This window comes from Simochromis diagramma, unplaced genomic scaffold (assembly GCF_900408965.1).
Source record: "Simochromis diagramma unplaced genomic scaffold, fSimDia1.1 OVJJ01000293.1, whole genome shotgun sequence".
Taxonomy (NCBI): Eukaryota; Metazoa; Chordata; class Actinopteri; order Cichliformes; family Cichlidae; genus Simochromis; species Simochromis diagramma.
This window is the reverse complement of record NW_024386801.1, coordinates 15,812,834-15,832,013: the sequence shown is the minus strand read 5'-3', so window position 1 is coordinate 15,832,013 and position 19,180 is coordinate 15,812,834. Positions and strand designations below refer to the sequence as shown.

Genomic DNA, 19,180 nt, shown 5'->3' with positions numbered 1-19,180 from the left:
TATATTTGAAGACATTCATGTTTTAAAGGGAGCTTTTGGAACTCTATAGATGGTGACTATATAGATTACTGTTTAACTTTAAAAGCCATCTTTTCTATACCTAGATGTATTTAAGGTTCTCCTTGCATGAATCCTGTATAATCTTGATGTTAAATGACTGAAGCCACTTGACTTGACAAAGCTCTAGAATAAAAAGACTATGCATAGCAAAAAGCACACAAAACACATATTACCTTCAAGATCCATTTATTTGAGTTGATACAGTACTACAGGGGCATCGTGTTGACCCGAGTTGACAGATTAAGACATTCTACAGGATTTCAGGAACTTTTATTGATTTGTCTCTCCTCAGATACTTGACCACCTCCTTCACAATGAGATGACACAACTCTATTTTAAAGAAGCAACAATATTTCGGTGTGCAGTGCGTCATGAACACAAAACACTAAAGTCCTAAGCAGGTCAAAGCATGAACATGAAGTACTTTGACATCAACTTTAAATGGCTTGATCAATAAATACAAGTATAAAAAACCACATTGATAATAATTTTCATTATCAAATTTAAAAAAAGAAGAAAAAAAAATCATGAAAGATACCAAAGGCACGCAACTTACAATACCTTGGCAGTCCAGGATCACCCACAGATTAAAAACAAATAAAACCAATAAAGAAATTTTGGCAATATCCCGCAATAGTAAAAAGCTGTAACCAAAATAATGCTTAAATAACAAAAAAATACTAATTTATTATTATTGTCATAACAATATCCAGTCAAGTTTTCCTATGATTAGAATTTCTGCTAACTAACAGATATGCACCAGTTATTTCCAGTTTGGCAGAGTTAATGTTTTATCATCAGATTCTTTCCATTGATTTATTTCCTTTTTTTTTCCCTCCTGGTGTTGTTCCAGCATATTTAGCCTCCCCTGCTTTGGTAGATGTGAAAATAAAAAATTCTTGCAGTCAGCTATTAGTAAAAATGTCAGTCTTTTGCTCTTTTTTCCAGCTAACACTTTCACCTGTGGGTATTCCAAAAACAGGGGGAAATGTGTGCGAGTTCACCAATTTCACACCAGATTTGGCTGTTTTTGTTTGTTTTTTGTTGTTTTTTTTGTTCCTTTGGAGAGAAATTGTGACACTTCAAGGAAGGAAGTTTTTTCTTTTTCTGCCATAACATAAAGCAATAAAAACATTTCTTATATTTTGGAAAATCAAAAACAGAAGCATAATAAAACAAAATACTAACATAGTATAATTTTTTCACTGTAAATCCAGTTGACAATATAATGCAATACAAAAGGCAATAAAATGCAATATAATACGCAGTGGGTCTTTCATTTGAGTCAGAACCCAGGACCTTTTCTTCGCACATGCCACCGCTGAAAACATTCAACACTTGATCTTTTTCCCTTGGGGTCCCCCACGACATGCTTTTCCACTCACATCATTTAACGTATCGGATGATGTCAGTCATCGTTCTCCAATTTTTGACATTTCTTTTGCTGCTGTTGAAAAGTGTATCACAATTTCTAAGGCCATACAGAAGACTGGGATCACACAATGACCCTCAAGACAAGCTATATCAACAGCCTCCAGCATCTCTGTTAGGGAATAACAGAAGAAAAATAAAGCAGGTCAAGCCAATGTGGGGATGATTTCATACACCATGGGGGGGTTGGGGAGATTCCTAAGAAAAATGCAAGGACTCTGACAAGCCCCTGACTCACCCATTCCCCTGAATCATTGTCAGTTTCATTACTTCTTTGGTATAAAACAAAAACTTTTCCTCTGCTCCTTCTATTCACTTTCTTTACTTTCACTAGTCTACGTTACAAAGCCTTCAAAAACTAAAACTATTCTAACACCTCGACCTTTTCTGCGTTTTACAGGAAAGACTGCTCTAATCTCACCACTGCTCCATGCATCACTCTTTCTCACACCTTTCTTCTCCCTCTAGCTATAAGTCTCTACGCGCCGCCTCTCTCTCACGCTCAAATGAAAACAATAGCTGGCTAATTGTGCTTGGTTGACATAATGAACTAGTATACACAGCTGGAGGGGCCGAGCACTGACCGCAGATCCCACCTGTGCTGACTCGGGCTGGGGCCAGTACAGATCTCTAGCACCAGCACGTCTCCTGCCTCCCTCTGAGGAATTTGCTGCGTCATCAGCGAGCTAAAACAAACCACCTTACTTAGCTCCTTTGAAGAGCTTGGGGTAAAATATTAACCAGCCCAGCAATGGAAAGCACCTAATCTTCTTTAGTAAAAAAAACCCCCAAAATATAAATAAATAAAAGAAAGAAAGAAACACCTCTTACTTTTTTCAGGTAGGCCCAAAAAATGTGAAAGAACTAGGGCTATAGCCAGACACATTCCAGGACTGTGAGATGTTGTCTGTGCTATCTCCCTTCACTAGATGTCCCACTAGGTGAGCCCCTCCAGACCTCTTGTCCAGCCAACAAAAGTATGTTCAACCAGGCCTTAACTGCCGACAAACCAAACTACAAACTTTAACACTGACAAAGACCACGGAGGAAGGTTTTTTGTTTTCTTGGCCTGTAGATGCTGGTATATCTGTGTGTAATTTCACCTGTGTAGAAGGAATGGGCTTTGATGGGGGGGAAGGAGTAAGTAGTTAGTCAGCTGTGCTATGAAGGCCCTGGGTCTCTCTACATTCACAAACAACATGATACAAAAAAGCACAACTGGTGACAGGTTGGCCTGGCTTTTCCCTCCACATTAAGGAAATGACATACATAATTTGTATTATGAATCAAAAAAAGGCACTTCCTACATATTTCCTAGTATCATAAACATATATAGGACATATGCTTTTATGAAGGTATACTTGCCTGCGTGTTGTACATACACAGACACAGTTATATATTGGGGTATATAGATGTTTCTCGTCACCGAGTAACATAATTATATATGTCAGTTCCACAAACACAGTTGGAGACAAGGAGCTTTGGACTCTTCCAGTAATAGCCAGCGCCCACCAGTTTTGCACTTAAAACTAAAGCTACAAAATATTAATAAATAATCAGCAATGCTATTTTTTTTTTGGAACAAGACCCTGGTTTGTTTCATTTCTTTCTTTCTTTTTTTTTAAAGGAAGTAAAGATCACAAAAGCATATGCTCCGTTTTGAGTTCTAAGGTGCTGTTGTAAACTCATACATGGAAATGGGTGATGTCTAAGCAGAGCCAACCAGTTTCTGATCGCTGCATTTGTGATTCTAACTTGCCTTCTTGCTGAATATGTAAACATGTTGAACACAGCAAAGTCTATGGGCGGGCCAAGAGAGCTGACTGGGTGGCATTCTCTCATGCCAGCTCTGTCTCTCTCCTGCACAGAAAACCTTAACTAAATGTTTTCTAGCCAGAGAAGTGTGCCTGCGTGTGTGTGAGTGCGTGTGTGCGAGTGTAGCGACGCATCTTTTCCATCGAGATTTCAACCCCATTTGAAAAAGCCACAAGCTACGAAAGGCCGATCCCAGTAACGCACTGGTCGTTAGTGTCACGCATACACATCTGTACACATACGCACACACAAACACACACTCGTGTTAAAATCCCTCTTCTTCTCTGTCTTCCACCCATCTATTAGTTGAGGTTGCTGCTGATGTCCAGGGCTTGCTGGTACACCTGAGTCATGTCCTCCAGGTCCCCCAACAAGGAGAAGCTGCCATTGTCCCCTGGGGAGCCTTTTGTTTTGGGGCCGCGGCTGAATTTGTGTCCCTGGATTGGCGGGGCTGCCTGGAAGCCTTTAAAGTTGGCGAGCTGCAGCAGGTTTTCAGCCGAGACACAAGCCCTGATGTTTGGGCGGAGGTGGGGTGTGGAAGGATGCCACTCGGCCCCGCTGAGGGAGCTGGGTGACAGGGACAGGACGGAGCTGTCCTCCCCCACTATGCTGGAGGGACGACTCTGACTGCGGGACAAACCAGAGTCGGTCGATGGAGGAGGCTCACCGAGGACTCCGGCCACCGTCGCTGATGAGGGAGGCCCGCTGTAGGTGGAGTACTTGCCATTTCGCTTCAAGATACCCTTTCTCCCCATGGCTCTCTTGGGTGGGGAGGTGGCTAGCAGAGACATGCTGGCGCCCCCTAAAAGCTCGGAGGACTCACTGCGCTCTGGGGAAGAGTAGTACCCTGATTCCCGTTGTTGGTTGTTCTTCAAGATGCCTTTTTTGGGCAGAGACGGCACGATCTTGGCTGGGGAGACTCCTCCCAGCGTCGGCTCCTCTTCCTCTCGGTCTGGGCTGGACGCCTCCTCTCCACCTTCAGCTTGCTGAGGCAGCGCTACCTGACCCAGCTCCACCTCTTCAGGACTTACAGATTGGTGCTCTTCGGTAACCCTGGTCTTCAGGATGCCTTTGGGTCTCTTTAGACCTGGCTTGTCCTCGCCTCCACTGTGCGTCTGTCCTGCCTCAACATTCTCCTTCTTGGACTTCTTGGGCCTCTGGCGCAGCAGCTGGGGCATGGCCGCAGCTTTGGCTCCAGAACCACGTGGCTCAGTGCGGTTCTGCCAGTCGATGAAACGGGCCAGCATGGGCGAGCCTCCGTGGTCGCGTTGGGTCTCGCAGTCACACACGCTGTTCTTCCAGCCCCAGTTCACCCACCAGTGATTGGCAATGTCCTCCACTGTAGCTCGACGCTCAGGATTCACCATCAGCATCCAGCGGATCAGTCCACGGGCATCTGGGAGTAAACAGACATCTGTTGAGTGCTTCACGCTGCACATTATTTGACATACAAATACTAAAATCATATGCTATTGCTTTTTCATTTCAAAGACTGTTACACCTATACCAAAAACATGAATCACTGAGTATTTTTCAAGAGTATTTTTTCCACAAAAGTTGCTCTTTTAGCACAAAAAGTTATATTTTGTTTCCATTGTAGTTTATTCAAAAATCATGTTACCAGCAAATGAATAAGAAGTATAATGTCTTGTTGCTCAGCTAAGATGTGCTTCTTTATGCTGTCTGGATAAAAGCGTCACTGTTTATCATGTGTAATGCAATTTGCATCCACTACATGTGAACATCCAGAGCTCTCTGATCCATGCTTCCCCGAGCAGCGTATGAACAAACATCTTAAAGGCTTTCATATTCTTCTGGAATTTATGAGAAAAAGAGTCCTCATGGTTTCTATCTGCAGCACAGCTGAATTAGATTTGCCAATTACAGTTTATGCTATTGTTTTACACAGCGCACTGAAATCAGGTGTGTTTCCTAACATGACCCAAACCAAAAGGAATGCAAGCTGAGCCAAAAGTTCCAGCAGTACCTGAGGACTGAGTGGGCTCTTTGTACTCGCCGTTGCTAATCTGGCGAATGAGGTTCTTGTGGTCTCCCCCATCAAACGGCATAGTTCCATAGACCAGGGTATACAGCAGCACCCCAAGGGCCCAGCTGTCCACCTGGAGGAAACAGTGATTAGTGATTCATGGCATTAAAAAAATGGATGCTGTGAAATGAGCTGAGTAGACTGAGCTTTGAGTTACTCTACACACCAATAAGCAATATGATATGATGTTGTTTCTCCAGCAGGCCTCTCAAAGACATAATGACAACGGCAGGTATTTTGGTGGGCCATGACTTGTTTGTGCACAGACACATTACACTCTCTCACAATGTAATGTGGCTTTCAAAAATGTTACATAACACTTGGTGTTTTGAGGAGGTGCAGAGTGGTGGGAGCGGAAGAGGGTAATGAGACCAGCAGAGATAGCAACTGTGATATGCTGAGCTCCTGACAGTCGCTAAAGACATGCAGTTGACGTGTGTGTGTGTGTGTGTGTGTGTGTGTGTGTGTGTGTGTGTGTGTGTGTGTGTGTGTGTGTGTGTGTGTGTTTGTGTGACTGAGAGAGAGAGAGAAACAAAGAGCATGGCACAAAATAAGTGTACAGACTGTAGTTGGGGGGCGGATACAGTGGGCTGTGATTTTAATGAGGGCAGCTAAAGTTTTGAGACGTAATCAATGACCAGCATCGTGAATGTTTCACTCTTTGTGTCATCGTCGGTCCATTCCTGAGTATGCGACAGGCCACTCACTATTGTCATGCTCTATTTTTGTTGTCTTTGCTCGCTGTAATTTGTGGCCTCATCCCAGCTGTGGTTCTATAATTTCGTTTTTAGCACTCTCGAGTAAATTACAGTGAATCGCACTAAATTGAACGGTTTGACTACGAAATCTAAAAATTCAACATTCCCCCCTCCTCCTTGTTGCTTTGTTTTATCCATCTGATGTAATTGTAGTGACAACGCCCTTCGGAGTGACTCTGCACTTGCAGAATGAGTGGTTTTGGGGAGACATTTTCACTGTTTCTTTCACCAAAAGTATTTGTTTAGACAGCGCTTGTGCTTTGAGGCTGGGGAGCTCATTCCAATCCAGTTAATCTGAAGACAGAGTGAGAAAAACGATCCCCTGGTTCCTCACTTCAAAGACCCCTGAATATTGTAGGAAAGGGAGGACAAGGGAGGGATGCTGACCCAAAAGAGAGAGACCTCCCTTGGACTATGGACTAATCCCATCAAAGGGCCCGAGAAGAAAGTCTACCCACCAGTTTGTATATTGACTACATGATGATTGTAATCACTAGCGGTTCATCCCAAAATGAATTTTCAGGGAGGGCAATAAATTATTAAATTTCTATTTCCGCTGAGACTCACCTCCGGGCCACGGTATGGTCTCCCATTGACGATCTCCGGTGAAGCATATAGGGGGCTACCGCAGAAGGTTTGCAGTAGCTTGTCTTTATGGTAGAGGTTGGACAGCCCAAAATCAGCAATCTGTGAACACAAGGCCAAGTTAGAATTTCAGGTCATATTATTTCTTTTCCCTCACGCAAAGATCATTTGAGACAAGGCTTTGGCTGCCAACACATCCCAGACCATCACAAGAGGCAAGGTTACCTTAATATTACAGTTTTCATCCAGTAGCACATTTTCCAGTTTCAGATCCCTGTGCACTACTCCATTCTGCAGTGAGAAAAAAGAAAAAGATTGATGCATGCATCAGCTCATTTTTCATTAAAGAGGGTTCCAAGCAATAAACAGTCCATTGCATTTGTATGTATGTGTGATTTACTTTGACAAAGATAGCTTGAGGAAATCAAGACAGCCTGTTGGCTTAGTACTCTTTAATTGGTCCTGTCCCCTCGAAGATCTTCAAGCTGACATCTGCTGGGACTTTCTTTTAAATCAGCTCAAATGTGTGACATAAACATGAGCCTGTAATTATCTCCCAGTATGAATTATGTTCTCAGAGCATCATGGGATAAAACAGCGACTATGCTGTTAATGCACGGGTTGGGGAAAAAAAATCCAGGAATTAACATGTGGTACGCAGACAGACAGAACCCAGCTCAGATGCAGAGGAGTGACTTCATCCGTCACCCCCCCGCCTGTTTGCGCAGCTCAGCGTTGCATCTCCTGTCGGTGACTGTCTAACACGGTGCTCATTTTCACATGACTCTGATTGGTGAACACAAGGAAGAAGTGGTTGGTTGCTTGTTGTGCCTGTGACTCACACCACCCCACCCAGCAAGGGGTTGCGCTTGGTGGTAATGACTCATCATTCATGGCTGTCTGGGACCAATCTGTGAACCAATCGTCTATCATCTGATAACTTAGCCTCTGGGGGCAAAGGCTGGCGTTTTGGGGAAGATATACAGGTAATGGACAATTGACATTCAGGCCAGGACGTCCTGTTTAGCGCCGCGGCCATAACTTAGAGTCTGACAATGAAAGCAAATTATTTTTTTAAAAAAAGAAAAGGGGAGCATTTATAGAGATTAGTCTGGGAGTCCCCTAGCTGAAGACTATGACATCATCCCTATCTACAGCTGGGAAAAGTGTGACAAGTGGGAAGCCAATGGGATCTTTGGGTTTTAAGCAGAGTAAGTGAGGTGTGGATGTGGGTGTGAACCAAACTTAATCTCTGGAGAATGACTCTGGGGGTAGCTCAGGACATCAGTCCGTGTGTGTGCAGCAAGATTTGAGCACAGATTTAAAGACAGGGCCTGTTTGTTGCCCTGCTCTGTAATGGGAGGGTAAGCCTGAATTAAACTGGCCTGCATTCTATCTTCACTCAGAAACAGATGACTCTCTACAACCAGTGCGCCAAGAACAGCACACCGTGCAGGGCTGGCAGATTATACTAGCTATGCGTCTGAATGTGTGAGGGGAATGGTGAAGGATAAATTAAGGACTTAAAACAAAGTCTTTATGTGTGTAAGAGACACAGAGCACAGCGTGCACAAGCTGAAGGCACAGATGAGTTTTCTCACCTTGTGACAGTGGTGCACGGCGGAGACTATCTGTCTGAAGAAGCGTCGCGTCTCCCGCTCGCTCAGGCGCCGACGCTCGCTAATGTAGTCATACAGCTCGCCCTTGCTGGCATACTCCATCACAATCACGATCTTGTCCTTGTTCTCAAACACTGAGAAATGATAAGAAAATAGCAACACATTATTACCGACTTTCCAAAAACATAGAGGTATGGGAGGACAGCTTCTTAAGTCTGCCCAGGTTCATTCTGCCTTCTTGATAAAAATATTAATGAGCATTATTAAGTAAAAAAGCAGTAAAAAAAAAAAAAACGTTTACTCTGCCCTTTGTTTTTTTTTGGAGGGAATTGGGAATCCAAATTCCAAAGCAACACATTACATCTCTACATTTCTCCCAGGGTTACATCACCCAGACCCCACCTCATGTGCCTGGCTCCTTCACAACACTACAGCAGGGAGGGGCTGTTAACTCAATCAGGCCTTGCTCAGAGAGCAGAGCAAGTGGAGAGCAGTGAAAACAGACCACAAAAAAAAAAAGAAAGAAAAGGGCACGAACCAGATTGAGGAGAAAGAGTTACCTTCACAGGCTCAGGTGGAGGTTCTGCTACAGCTTGAGCTTTGCATCATGTTGCCACTTTTCACAACACAGTCCGATATTTCTAACAACCACGCGCGGGCCTCATGAGTACCTATTCTAAGTACTGCTTTATTCATTAGTGATTTATGACTCAACATGGCAACAAGCATCCTCTTTTATTTTGACAAGAGCAATGTAATGAAACGGCTTCATATTTAACTCATAACTGAAATCAAAGCTATACTCCTATATTCTTCTATCTTCCGTACCTACTCTTACAAAGCAGGCTTTTTCTCTTTTGGACCTTGAACTTTATTATGACCGAAGCAAAATGAATAAACCCGGTGACACGTGTGCTGATTTTTAGAGGAATGCTGTTTCATTTTTATCACCATTGAAATACAGCTCACCAGACATATCATTGTGTGTCAGTTTTTAGCCATCCGCTATATAATTTCAGTTTGGCAACATGCTTCTTGGCATGAAGAGTATGACAGCGGTTAGGGAGAGAGAGGAGAAGAAGAGAGAGGGGAAAAAAGGCTATGAAAACACAGTCAGCCATGTTGCTACATATTGTCCGTGTTGATTTTCCCACACAGCAGGGTCACTGAGGTGGGGGCCTCCGCTTTCTGTACTCTTGAGTGAGCACCTTCACAGTCTGTCACACTACTTTCCTCAGCACCCCACCCCTCCTCTCCTGGGGTCCTTTTAAAGATATAATCCTCTACAAAAACACACAGTTGCTGAGTGATGGTAATGCTCCCTGATTGTGACTGTCTGGCAGCTCGGGAAATAACAGACGGGATGTAAGCCAAGCACTTGGGAGGGCAAAAGCAGACTCAGCTCTCTGATTGGTGGACAGAGGGGTGACCTGGGGTGACATTCACGGCGAACCTTGATGGGGTTAGGCTGGGGGAGCCAATTCTCAGCTTGCACTCCCATTTACCTTTGAGCACTTGCGGTGAGGTAATTACCTGGCTTACATAACTCGGGTTTGTTACAGCCCACTGGGCACGCCAGCCACCACTAAAGCCTCGCTGTCACTCACTGGGCTTTGTTCACAGGTCAAGCCCTCACATCTGACTAATTAGCGCCTATTGTCCTAGTGTCTGCACTGATGATAGACTGTTGTTGAAAACTTGCACAAGGGCCAAAGAGTCACACAGAGGAGTGGAGGGATAATTCTAAAGTAGGCCATAAACAAGCAAATTTTAATTAATCTGTAGGGTATTTTCCTCTTTGTTTATCATGTTTACTTAAGATATTTGGAGATATAAGCTGATTTTTGCCTAGATTTAGCTGACAAATTTAACACCATTGCAAATATAGTCAGCAACTTAGCTTAGCTTAGCACAAAATCTGGAAGGAGCACTGAGAAAGTGAACTCCTGCCAAGATAACAAAATTGGCAAGATCTTAGCTTTAGCTATGTATTTTCTGTGGGGACACAAGAAGAGTGATCATTTTTTATTTTATTGTAAGAAGGTAAATTTCTAAAGATTCCCCTCACGCTGAAGGGTTTGGGTTTTTTTTCCCCTGGCTGAATCAGTTCATGCCGCTTGAGCATTTTGTAGGGTTGACTATTTCTCTTAAAAGGAGGGCACTGCATAGCTTCGCCTGAGGAGCAAAGAGCAAAAAAAAAAAACTACTTTAAATGTCCCCACGCAGCATGCTGATGGATGCAGAATGTGAGGGAGTGGTAAAAATCAATCTTCACGCACACATCTGGTTCAGCTTTGCTTCACACAAGGCAGTTAGCAGGGGCTGTTGAAGAGGGTGTTGCCGGATACACAAATCTTTAGGCCTCCTATACATCTCTAAAGCAAGGCTGGGCGGAGGCCAGGCCACAACAGTAAACGCTGGGTTTGAGGAGAAACACCAAAGAGCGAGAGCAATGAGTCTGGTTAGGTTTGTTGGTAGAATTGACTGCTTTTAAAGGAAGGCAGCACACATAGAAACACCATGCAGGCTCGCCTGAGTTTATAAAGCTGGCTGTTCTTTAATCATTCTCTTGCAAAACACATAAAATTCATCGGTAATTCAGCCCTCTGACCGACTACTGGCACGTTCCCATGACAAATAGTTATGTTTGTTACATATACACATTGCTGATAATGACCTAAGGACTTTGAAACTGAACAAAGGACAGTGGCTAAGCCAGTTAGGGAAGTACCACACAACCTGCAGCCGCTATGCCAGGGCAGCTAACCTGAAAATGGCATTGAAACTGTTGCTATGTTGACACAATAGTCACGAGTCACAAATCACATGACAAAAAAACAAACAAACAAAAAAACACACTGCAGTGCATTGTGAATGTAGGAGACGGAAAACAGGCCCATACTACATATTATCAGATGATTAATTGCAAGCACTATGTTGAAATCAATGGGAACTGTTCAACCTTTAGAGTCGCCATCAATTCTAATCTAATGTTTTCTTCCGGTGATGTAAAGGTCATTCATGAGGACTCATCAAAAAAAAGGAGGCCCAAAACAATAAATATGTTGTCAATGTCTGACTTGAAGTCTTTGATATTTAGTGAACTGCTTCCTGGGGTAGACATATGTTGATATTGCTCCAAGGGAAGGCTTATGGTCTTTCCTCCTGCTGCATAGCACTGGATTGGAGTCAGACGGGGAGCAAGCCCGGGTGACTGAGGCCAATCCAGAGTCTCCTGAGCTACACACACAAAGGTTCATACACTGAGATAAATATACTGGGATTTATACAGACACATATGTGCAGACACACACACATGCACGAGTATAGTCTGGTTCCCAGCTGCTGTTGTCTCTAAGTATCAGCAGATGTCTGGCCCTGAGATCAAGACCAGAGAAGACAAGGGGATGTGACCTGTTAGATGTGGGAGAGGCAATCCCTTAGAATATCACCCCTCTTATAAACACAAACTTTCACAAATGTGAATGCAATACACACACACACACGTGCACACACACACACACACACATGCACACACACACACACACACACACACACACACACAAAGAGAGGAATCCAGATGCAAATTGTCAAAGGCATCCAGACTTTTACTAGACCAGGCAGCCAGACGGGAAGAAGATTAATAACATCCCAGAGCTGTAGTCCAGGACTTATTATGACATCTGCATGTCATAACATGACAGTCCTACAGCTCGGCCACGAGTGCTAAATGAGCTGATGGAGGGAAGAATTCTGGACATGTGTGATTTTGTTTGCATGTTCAAATTAAATAAGTGTCCATGATTTGTCACAGGTAGACATTCAAAGACCCTCACCTTCATATATAGAGATGATGTGGGGGTGGCGGAGGGACGACATGATCTCAATCTCTCGGCGAATGTGTACCATGTCCTGCTCATCCTTAATCTTCTCCTTCCGAATGGACTTGATAGCCACCTGGAAAGAGAGGACAAACACTTTTCACTCATGTGACTTCAGCAGCAAAGGAAAAAAAGCAAAAAACAAACAAACAAGCAAACAAGCAAACAAAAAACCCCCCGCCTAGATATACAGTATCTTGAATGTGTCACATTTAACAGTTTAAAGTAAAAGCAGATTTGTCTTTTTTTCCAAGAAAATTGATTTGAAAAATAGGCTGATTTAATCTGGGAAGAGACGTGACTGCAGAAAGTCACTGAAATGAGATTAAGGTGCAACAGATTTATCTGTCACATGGGATTTGTTATCAGTGAACTTTAAATTGTACAGCTCATCCACGGTACATGGTGCACGTCATGAGATGTCAGTCTGCACACAATGCTTGATTTCATTATCAAAGAAAAACAAACCTCCCCTGTCCACCTACAGAGACTTTTAATAACCTTTGACCTTACGAAGCCTTGCTGAGGTCAAACTATTGCAAACTGAAACACAAGTACCAACATTGTGGCCTGTTTTGATATTCAATCATCATGATTACAGAAGCATCAGAGGACAGATTCACACAGTGCAACATGGCAGTTTCCATAGTAAAGACTTCTCTGGGAGCAGCTGTTGTTAACTAATCGCCTGTGTCCAAAATCACTCCCCTGACTCAGTCATTCCCTCATCAGTATATAATGGTCACTCAATAGTTCACTCAATACGGCGCGCTATCTTGGAAACAGGGAGCGTTTTCGGAGCCAGTCTGGGACTCTGCAGCCATACTAGCACATAGTAGCGCTTTGTGTGAAATGCTAAAGTCTTCATGCTAATAAAACTATGCTGATATAATTATAAGGTTTAATTTAAGCAGTCATGGTCACTATTCTGCTTTGCTGTGTTAACAAGCTAACATCTGTGCATTAGCACAACACACAGTGCAGCTTAGGCTGATGGAAATGCCATTAGGTTTGCAGGAATTTGGCAATAAGGCAATGGTTAGGCAAATAGCCTCTAAAGTACTGCCGTTCATCCAAATTGGTGCATGGATGTCTGCACTAACTGCCACTCCAACAACTGTGGAGAAATTTCTTTCGACACATCCCAACCACGTACAGCAGGCGCGGGGTAGAAAAGCCTATAGAGTCTGCACCATGTATCCCTAAAAAGCAGTGAGAAAGGTGTTAAGTGTTCACCAATTTTAAGAAGAGGAAAGAGAGAGCTGAAGGTTAGAGTGATCCTCCATCAATCGGTCAGTATTAACTTACAAAGCAAATTTCCTCCCTTGTCAAAAGTCCCCGAGAAGACCCTAACCACTACCCCCGCCTTGTATGTTTAGTTATTCTGATTAAACACAGCTAATGGCCCGTATTTGAAAAAGCCTGAAAAGATGGCCTGCTGAGAGTTTTATGGAGGTATCAGGAGAACGAGCAGGGGTTGAGGAAGTGATTCACTCCTTGCCGTGCCAAATGGGCCCGTTAAAAGGAGCTTAACAGTCAACAATGACACTTGATTTGATGATTCTTCAGTGTCATGGCAAAGCCAATTCAGTTAAGAGTCAGCCGCAACAGGATGCATTCAAACCACTAACCTATGTACTCCATAAATGAGAGGTTAGCATCCTTCTCCAAATAAACCAGTGGAGAGCCCACGGTCTAGCACATCAGTCTTGTAGCCTAAACAATCTGGATTGAGCCCCGAGTTGTTCTTTGATCAGGTCTGTAAAGAATCTTTTCACTCTGAATTATGTTAGTTTAAACTTTTGTCCTCCTGACTAAACTGCAGTATTCTGTGGAGCCCAGCTTTATTCCATTCAGCGAAAAACCACAGGCAGTAGCGAGTGCCAAGCTAATTACCGTGTACATCAATAAAAATAACCCCAAACCGGAATAGCTGCCTTCCAGAGCATGCCTTGATTACATAGAATTTAAAGAAATGATACCATAATAAACAAGCCAGGGTCCAGGGGGTTCACATGCTGTGTTCATAATTGGGGAAAGTTGTTTGTGTCTTAACACTGATGTTTTCCTTTACCTCATCAAAATCATCAGGATTTTATCACTGATCCCCAAAACGTGACTGACACTTGACTTTGCAAAGCTGAATGCAGCTTTGCCTTTTTCAGTTGTTGTGGGATGGATGGATGGATGCATGCAAAAAATACCCGATTTTTTTAAAATTAGGGAATGAACTAAGAAATTGCCTACAAAAGTTACACACAAAGACAAGTAAAATGTGTAGAGAAGTTAATTCTACACTGCATGATAAATCAGTGAATGAGACAGTTCCCCAATATTGGGCTAGAAAGCCAGATATCTTTTGTGTATCTCCTCATGTTGCTTTGCCCTGACCTTGATGCGGATCATTACACAGGACCGCAGATCAGCTACTTGCCAGCTGGCGGAGCTGGCTGACGCAGCTACGCTTGTTCTTAAGTGGACCCCCCTATTACTGTCACTCACAGTAAACGGGCGCTGCACTGCTGCCCACGTCGGTCCCTGCCAGGTATGGGGCGGCCTCGTCTGCCCCTCCCGTCGTCCAGATTTTGTTCTCAAAAGAGCTCGTTTGAAGTGAAAGTCCATGTTTCGCTTCAGCGGAGCCTGACATCGTTCAGGCCTTTCTCAGGCCATTAAAATAGATGAAGTATTCATCACAAACTCACTCGTCCCTGCATTGTCTAAAGATCATGATCATCTGTCGTATTGACTGTGCGTCTGAGTCAGACTTAGGGGGAGGCAGAGAGAGGGAGAGTGAGTGGGAGAAAGAGGCCCGTCACTTTTCCAGAGAAGTGTATTCTCAAACAGAGCCAGGAATCATAAAGCCTCATCAGCTGTACAACATAGAATATAACAGAGGAATGCCAATGTTTTTCCCTCTTGCGTACCTCCCTATTGAGTCCATTGTTGGGGAATGATGTAATCTGGTGCTTTAAGCACATATTAATATGACTCTTTACCCCTTTTAACTGAGCCGGTTTCTCTCTTGTTATGGTGGTGAGCTTCCCTGTATCTCTGTGCTAACTCCCCAGCCCCTGTCTGTGATGGATCCTCCATACAGGATATTAACATTACCTTCTAAATCTAATTTCCTGCTGTGGATGGCCTTTCATGTGTCAGTGTCCATTATAGGCCTGACTGTCACCATAACCTTTTTACTATAGTCCTCTCTAGATGGCATGTAATACTTAATGCAGCTATTTGAAACATAGCCACAGGTCTCCTTTTACCTTTCACACACAGGCACAGAAACATGGGTTGTGCACATCCCACAAAGCCACACCAAGTTCTCTGTGATCTGCTGCACTTCACTTAATGTTAGGTGTTTGTGTTTTTTACTGAGCGTGCAAATTGTACAACAAACGGGCTTCCAGGTGAAACCAGCTCTACTTTCACTGACATGCTGAATATGCTTGCATCTAATCTGTCGTTCGTTATTCCCATGTGTGAGCACGCACACACACAGAGCTTCATCAGTTTATCTCTCCACTTTGTTCTTCTCACTGGGTCTGTGGAACAAGCCAGGAAAAGGTTCAGGGGAGCTGAGATGATTAAATAACGTTCTCACCACACTGGTTTACATGCCAAATGGACACAAGGGACTCCCTCTGGATCAGAGGTCAAGTAAACTCTAGCAGTGTAGTGCCATATTCATAAGCTGCGAGATGGCGAGTATTCTATGTGCACAGACTTGGGTCCCATATTAATAGTTCTCTATTTTAAGTTTTAATGCTAAGCTCAGCTCAGTACTGTAGATAGTAGGAGAACTGGAGCCACTGGGCTATAGTTTTTTGACTTACACATAAGTATATTGGGTTTATTTATATATTTAGTGACTGGCAAGTAGTGCTTTATGGCTTAGTAACAAAAATATAATAAACTTGCCAACTATGTGACAAACATTGTCAATTATTTAACAAAAGACTTCCAAGATATCCAAAGCCAACAATCATGCAATACACTTTGACCTGTCCAGTTAGTACAGTTGCACAGTTTTATGATGCTAGTGAAATTACATTAATTCATATTACACTTGCTACCATGGCAATAATGCCGAAAAACAAACGGAAGAAAGGAGAAGCTGGCAAGTGGGACAGGTCAAACAGGAATGTCGTACCAGGGGGTTTGCTGCCCCCCTTCCCCTATTAAACATGCATTTGCCAGGAGCTATGAAACCACTGGGGGACATTGTTGGCCTGTACTATGTTTCAGTGGAAATTTCCGCATGCCCTGCCAGAATGGGCACTGGGGTCATATTTTGCCACATGTGGAAATAGTTGGTAGAGATCTGCCGGTCTGCAAGGACATCACAGCAGATGGTGGGTTTACTGCGACAAATATACAGTTCATCACTTTAAAAAAAAAGAAACGCAAAGTGCCAGACTGAGCCATGCAGGGAAAAAAAACTTGGCACTTTAAAAATAGAAACAAAACGGGAAGGGAAAAACTGTACGGCACTGTGCAGAGTGATGAAACAGTACAAGTAACCTACTACTTTAAAGACTGAGACTATGTCAAATGCTGGTCATTCGCAAAAGAGTGAATTTGGGGTTGATCTGAACTTTGCAATGCATGTCTTAAAAACTTTACAAATTATGAATGAGCGTGGACGCAGGACACTTCTGGGGAACTTTTGTGAAGCTTGTGGGGGTCACACAAGTCCCCATAAGTCTGTCACTCCGGCATCCGGTCGTGAGGCCCTGCATGTGTGCAGCGTAACTCCCTGGCCCCACTGGCCTTTTTGGAGCATGGTGGGGGAATTCCCAGCGGGGGTAGGTCGTGCACACGCGTCTGGGAGCAACAAACCACTTAATTTGGGACCAGTGCTGTTTGTAGTGGCTGCTAAAGGGCGTTACAGAAGTATTGTGAATTACAAGCGTCTGGGTTTACTAAAAGCATCGTGACAGATGTTTGCAGCTGCTTGTGTAAATGGCTCACCTCTCTGCCAGAGTGCCGCTCAATGGCCTTCTTGACTTTGCCATAGGTGCCTCTTCCCAGCGTCTCCAGCAGCTCGTAGCGATGCTTCAGGTTGTGCTTGTGATGGTGTTTCTTCACGCCCGAGTTTCTCCGTCCATCACCACTCGTCGGGGTCTCCTCAGGTGAGCTGCCGGCAGGTGGAGTTGAAGGTGGTGGTGCAGCGGAGGGCTCACCCGCCGAGCTTTGGCCCTTCTGGGCCTCGGGACGGGTGCCCCCCCGGTGCGACGATAAATAAGCGGTTTCCATCTCACTATAAGGAAGGGTTTAAAACAGCCTTCCCACTGTTAAATATATCACTACCTACCTAAAAAATAAATCGATAATATAATACTTATAGGCCTAATAATAGTAATAATAAATAAATAAATTACAAGGAACAACGCCAGTCATGTTATCACACGTGGAAACTGACATTTCCAGATTGTCTCAGTTGATCAATAGGCTTTGATCATAGTGGCCAGAGATCTCTCCGTCTACCTATTCATATTAATAATTGCTATATACTAAAGGATTACTACATGAGCGCGGAAGTCTAAAAGGATCGGACCTTAATAACCTGGTACATACTCTATCATTGGTTAAAAATTCATTCTAGTGCCAATATAGTTTAAAAAATATAGTGTATTATTCAGATTTCGACAGCAGGCTGCATGCCGGAAGCTCAGCACACTTTCGATTCAGAGATGCTATACTGGCTATAAATATGTGCAAGCTCTCTATCCCATTAAAACAAAACAAAATAAAATAAAACAGCCTAAATAAATTGCTACGATCCCCTTACTCCTCAATTTACTCGCATGATCTGGCTGTGGTTAGCTCTGGCTCGTTCACATCATCTGTCGTCCCAAACACTGCCAACATCACGAGAAAGGCGAGAAAGCTGCGACGAAACCGGCGTTTTGGATGAAGATGACCCTCATTTTGTCCACGGCCCAGGTAAAGCTCCTCATTCATCAGGACTCTGTCTATTGTGCGACTGCATGCTCCGAGCCGGGGTCGACGGTGGTGAAAGTGCGCTGGGATCGGACTCTATCTCACGCTGAGACGTTTTGGATATTGCCATGGTCGTTTCACTGCTCCCCCTCTTTTTCTTCGTGGCCTTCTTGTTTCTCCTTCCCTTTCTTTCTCTATCTCCAGCGTGAAGGGCTGTGAAGAAGGAATGCGAGAGGATCCGAGACCGGAGGCGGAGTTTAGGCAGATCTCCTCCTTCCCCGTCCTTTCGCTTCCCTTCTGTCTTTGTGCTCCCCTCATCATTCCCTCTCACATCTTTTATGATATGCCGAGTCTCACGGGCGTAGCCAGCGATCATGTGCACGGGAGGTGACACCCCCTCCCCCCACCCTCAAAGCCCTTTGTGTCTTATTGCCACTGTCACCCCTTCTACCAGACAGATCTGTAGTTCACCTCCACATATTTTATGTAGTACCACTAATAGCACTAATATATATATATATATATATATATATATATATATATATATATATATATATATATATATATATATAGATAGAGAGAGAGAGAGAGAGAGAGAGAGAGAGATAGATAGATAGATAGATAGAAGCTGTGGCCTTTGGCCAGTGTGCCTTAGCTAGCATTTAGACTAAAAACACAAAGCCAGAAGGCAACAAATGTATATGTACGACAAAAAACAAAAAACAAATGATGTTCAAGGTTCAAGGTTCAAGGTTCTTTATTTGTCACATGCATAGTTATACAAGTATAACACACAGTGAAATGTAGCCTGACACGCTCCTCGACATGTGCAAAAAAAATTGGGGCGGAGGGGGGGGGGGGGGGGGTGTAGAGGAAGAACATTATATATATATATATATATATATAGTATATACATTGGGTGAATGTGCAGTAGTAGCAGCAAGCAGGTGAATTCTGTACATTAATATGAATAGACATCTGACTATTTTACAGGATAGACAATATAAACATATTTAAAATTAAAGGAATTGAAATGTA

General features: G+C 43.5%; 1 protein-coding gene across 1 annotated transcript; it reads right to left on the bottom strand.

Moving 5' to 3' along the window:
- Positions 1-229: 229 nt before the first annotated feature.
- On the bottom strand, positions 230-18,465 carry nuak1b (NUAK family, SNF1-like kinase, 1b). The gene is made up of 7 exons (XM_040026159.1): positions 17,171-18,465; positions 12,152-12,272; positions 8,298-8,449; positions 6,922-6,987; positions 6,679-6,798; positions 5,294-5,426; positions 230-4,702 (listed from the first exon to the last, which is right to left on the bottom strand). Exons 1-7 carry the CDS (start codon positions 17,453-17,455, stop codon positions 3,609-3,611), a joined length of 1,971 nt encoding a protein of 656 aa, XP_039882093.1. The 5' UTR covers positions 17,456-18,465; the 3' UTR covers positions 230-3,608.
- Between the last annotated feature and the right edge of the window lie 715 nt (positions 18,466-19,180).

What these genes read in the sequence shown, in the direction of transcription:
- nuak1b (XM_040026159.1), bottom strand. Translation starts at nt 17,455, where the DNA reads ATGGAAACCGCTTATTTATCGTCGCACCGGGGGGGCACCCGTCCCGAG. An exon ending in AGCGGCACTCTGGCAGAGAG is followed by an intron (nt 12,273 to 17,170) that starts GTGAGCCATTTA and finishes CTCTCTTTCCAG; the next exon opens with GTGGCTATCAAGTCCATTCG. An exon ending in ATGAAAACTGTAATATTAAG is followed by an intron (nt 6,799 to 6,921) that starts GTAACCTTGCCT and finishes TTGTGTTCACAG; the next exon opens with ATTGCTGATTTTGGGCTGTC.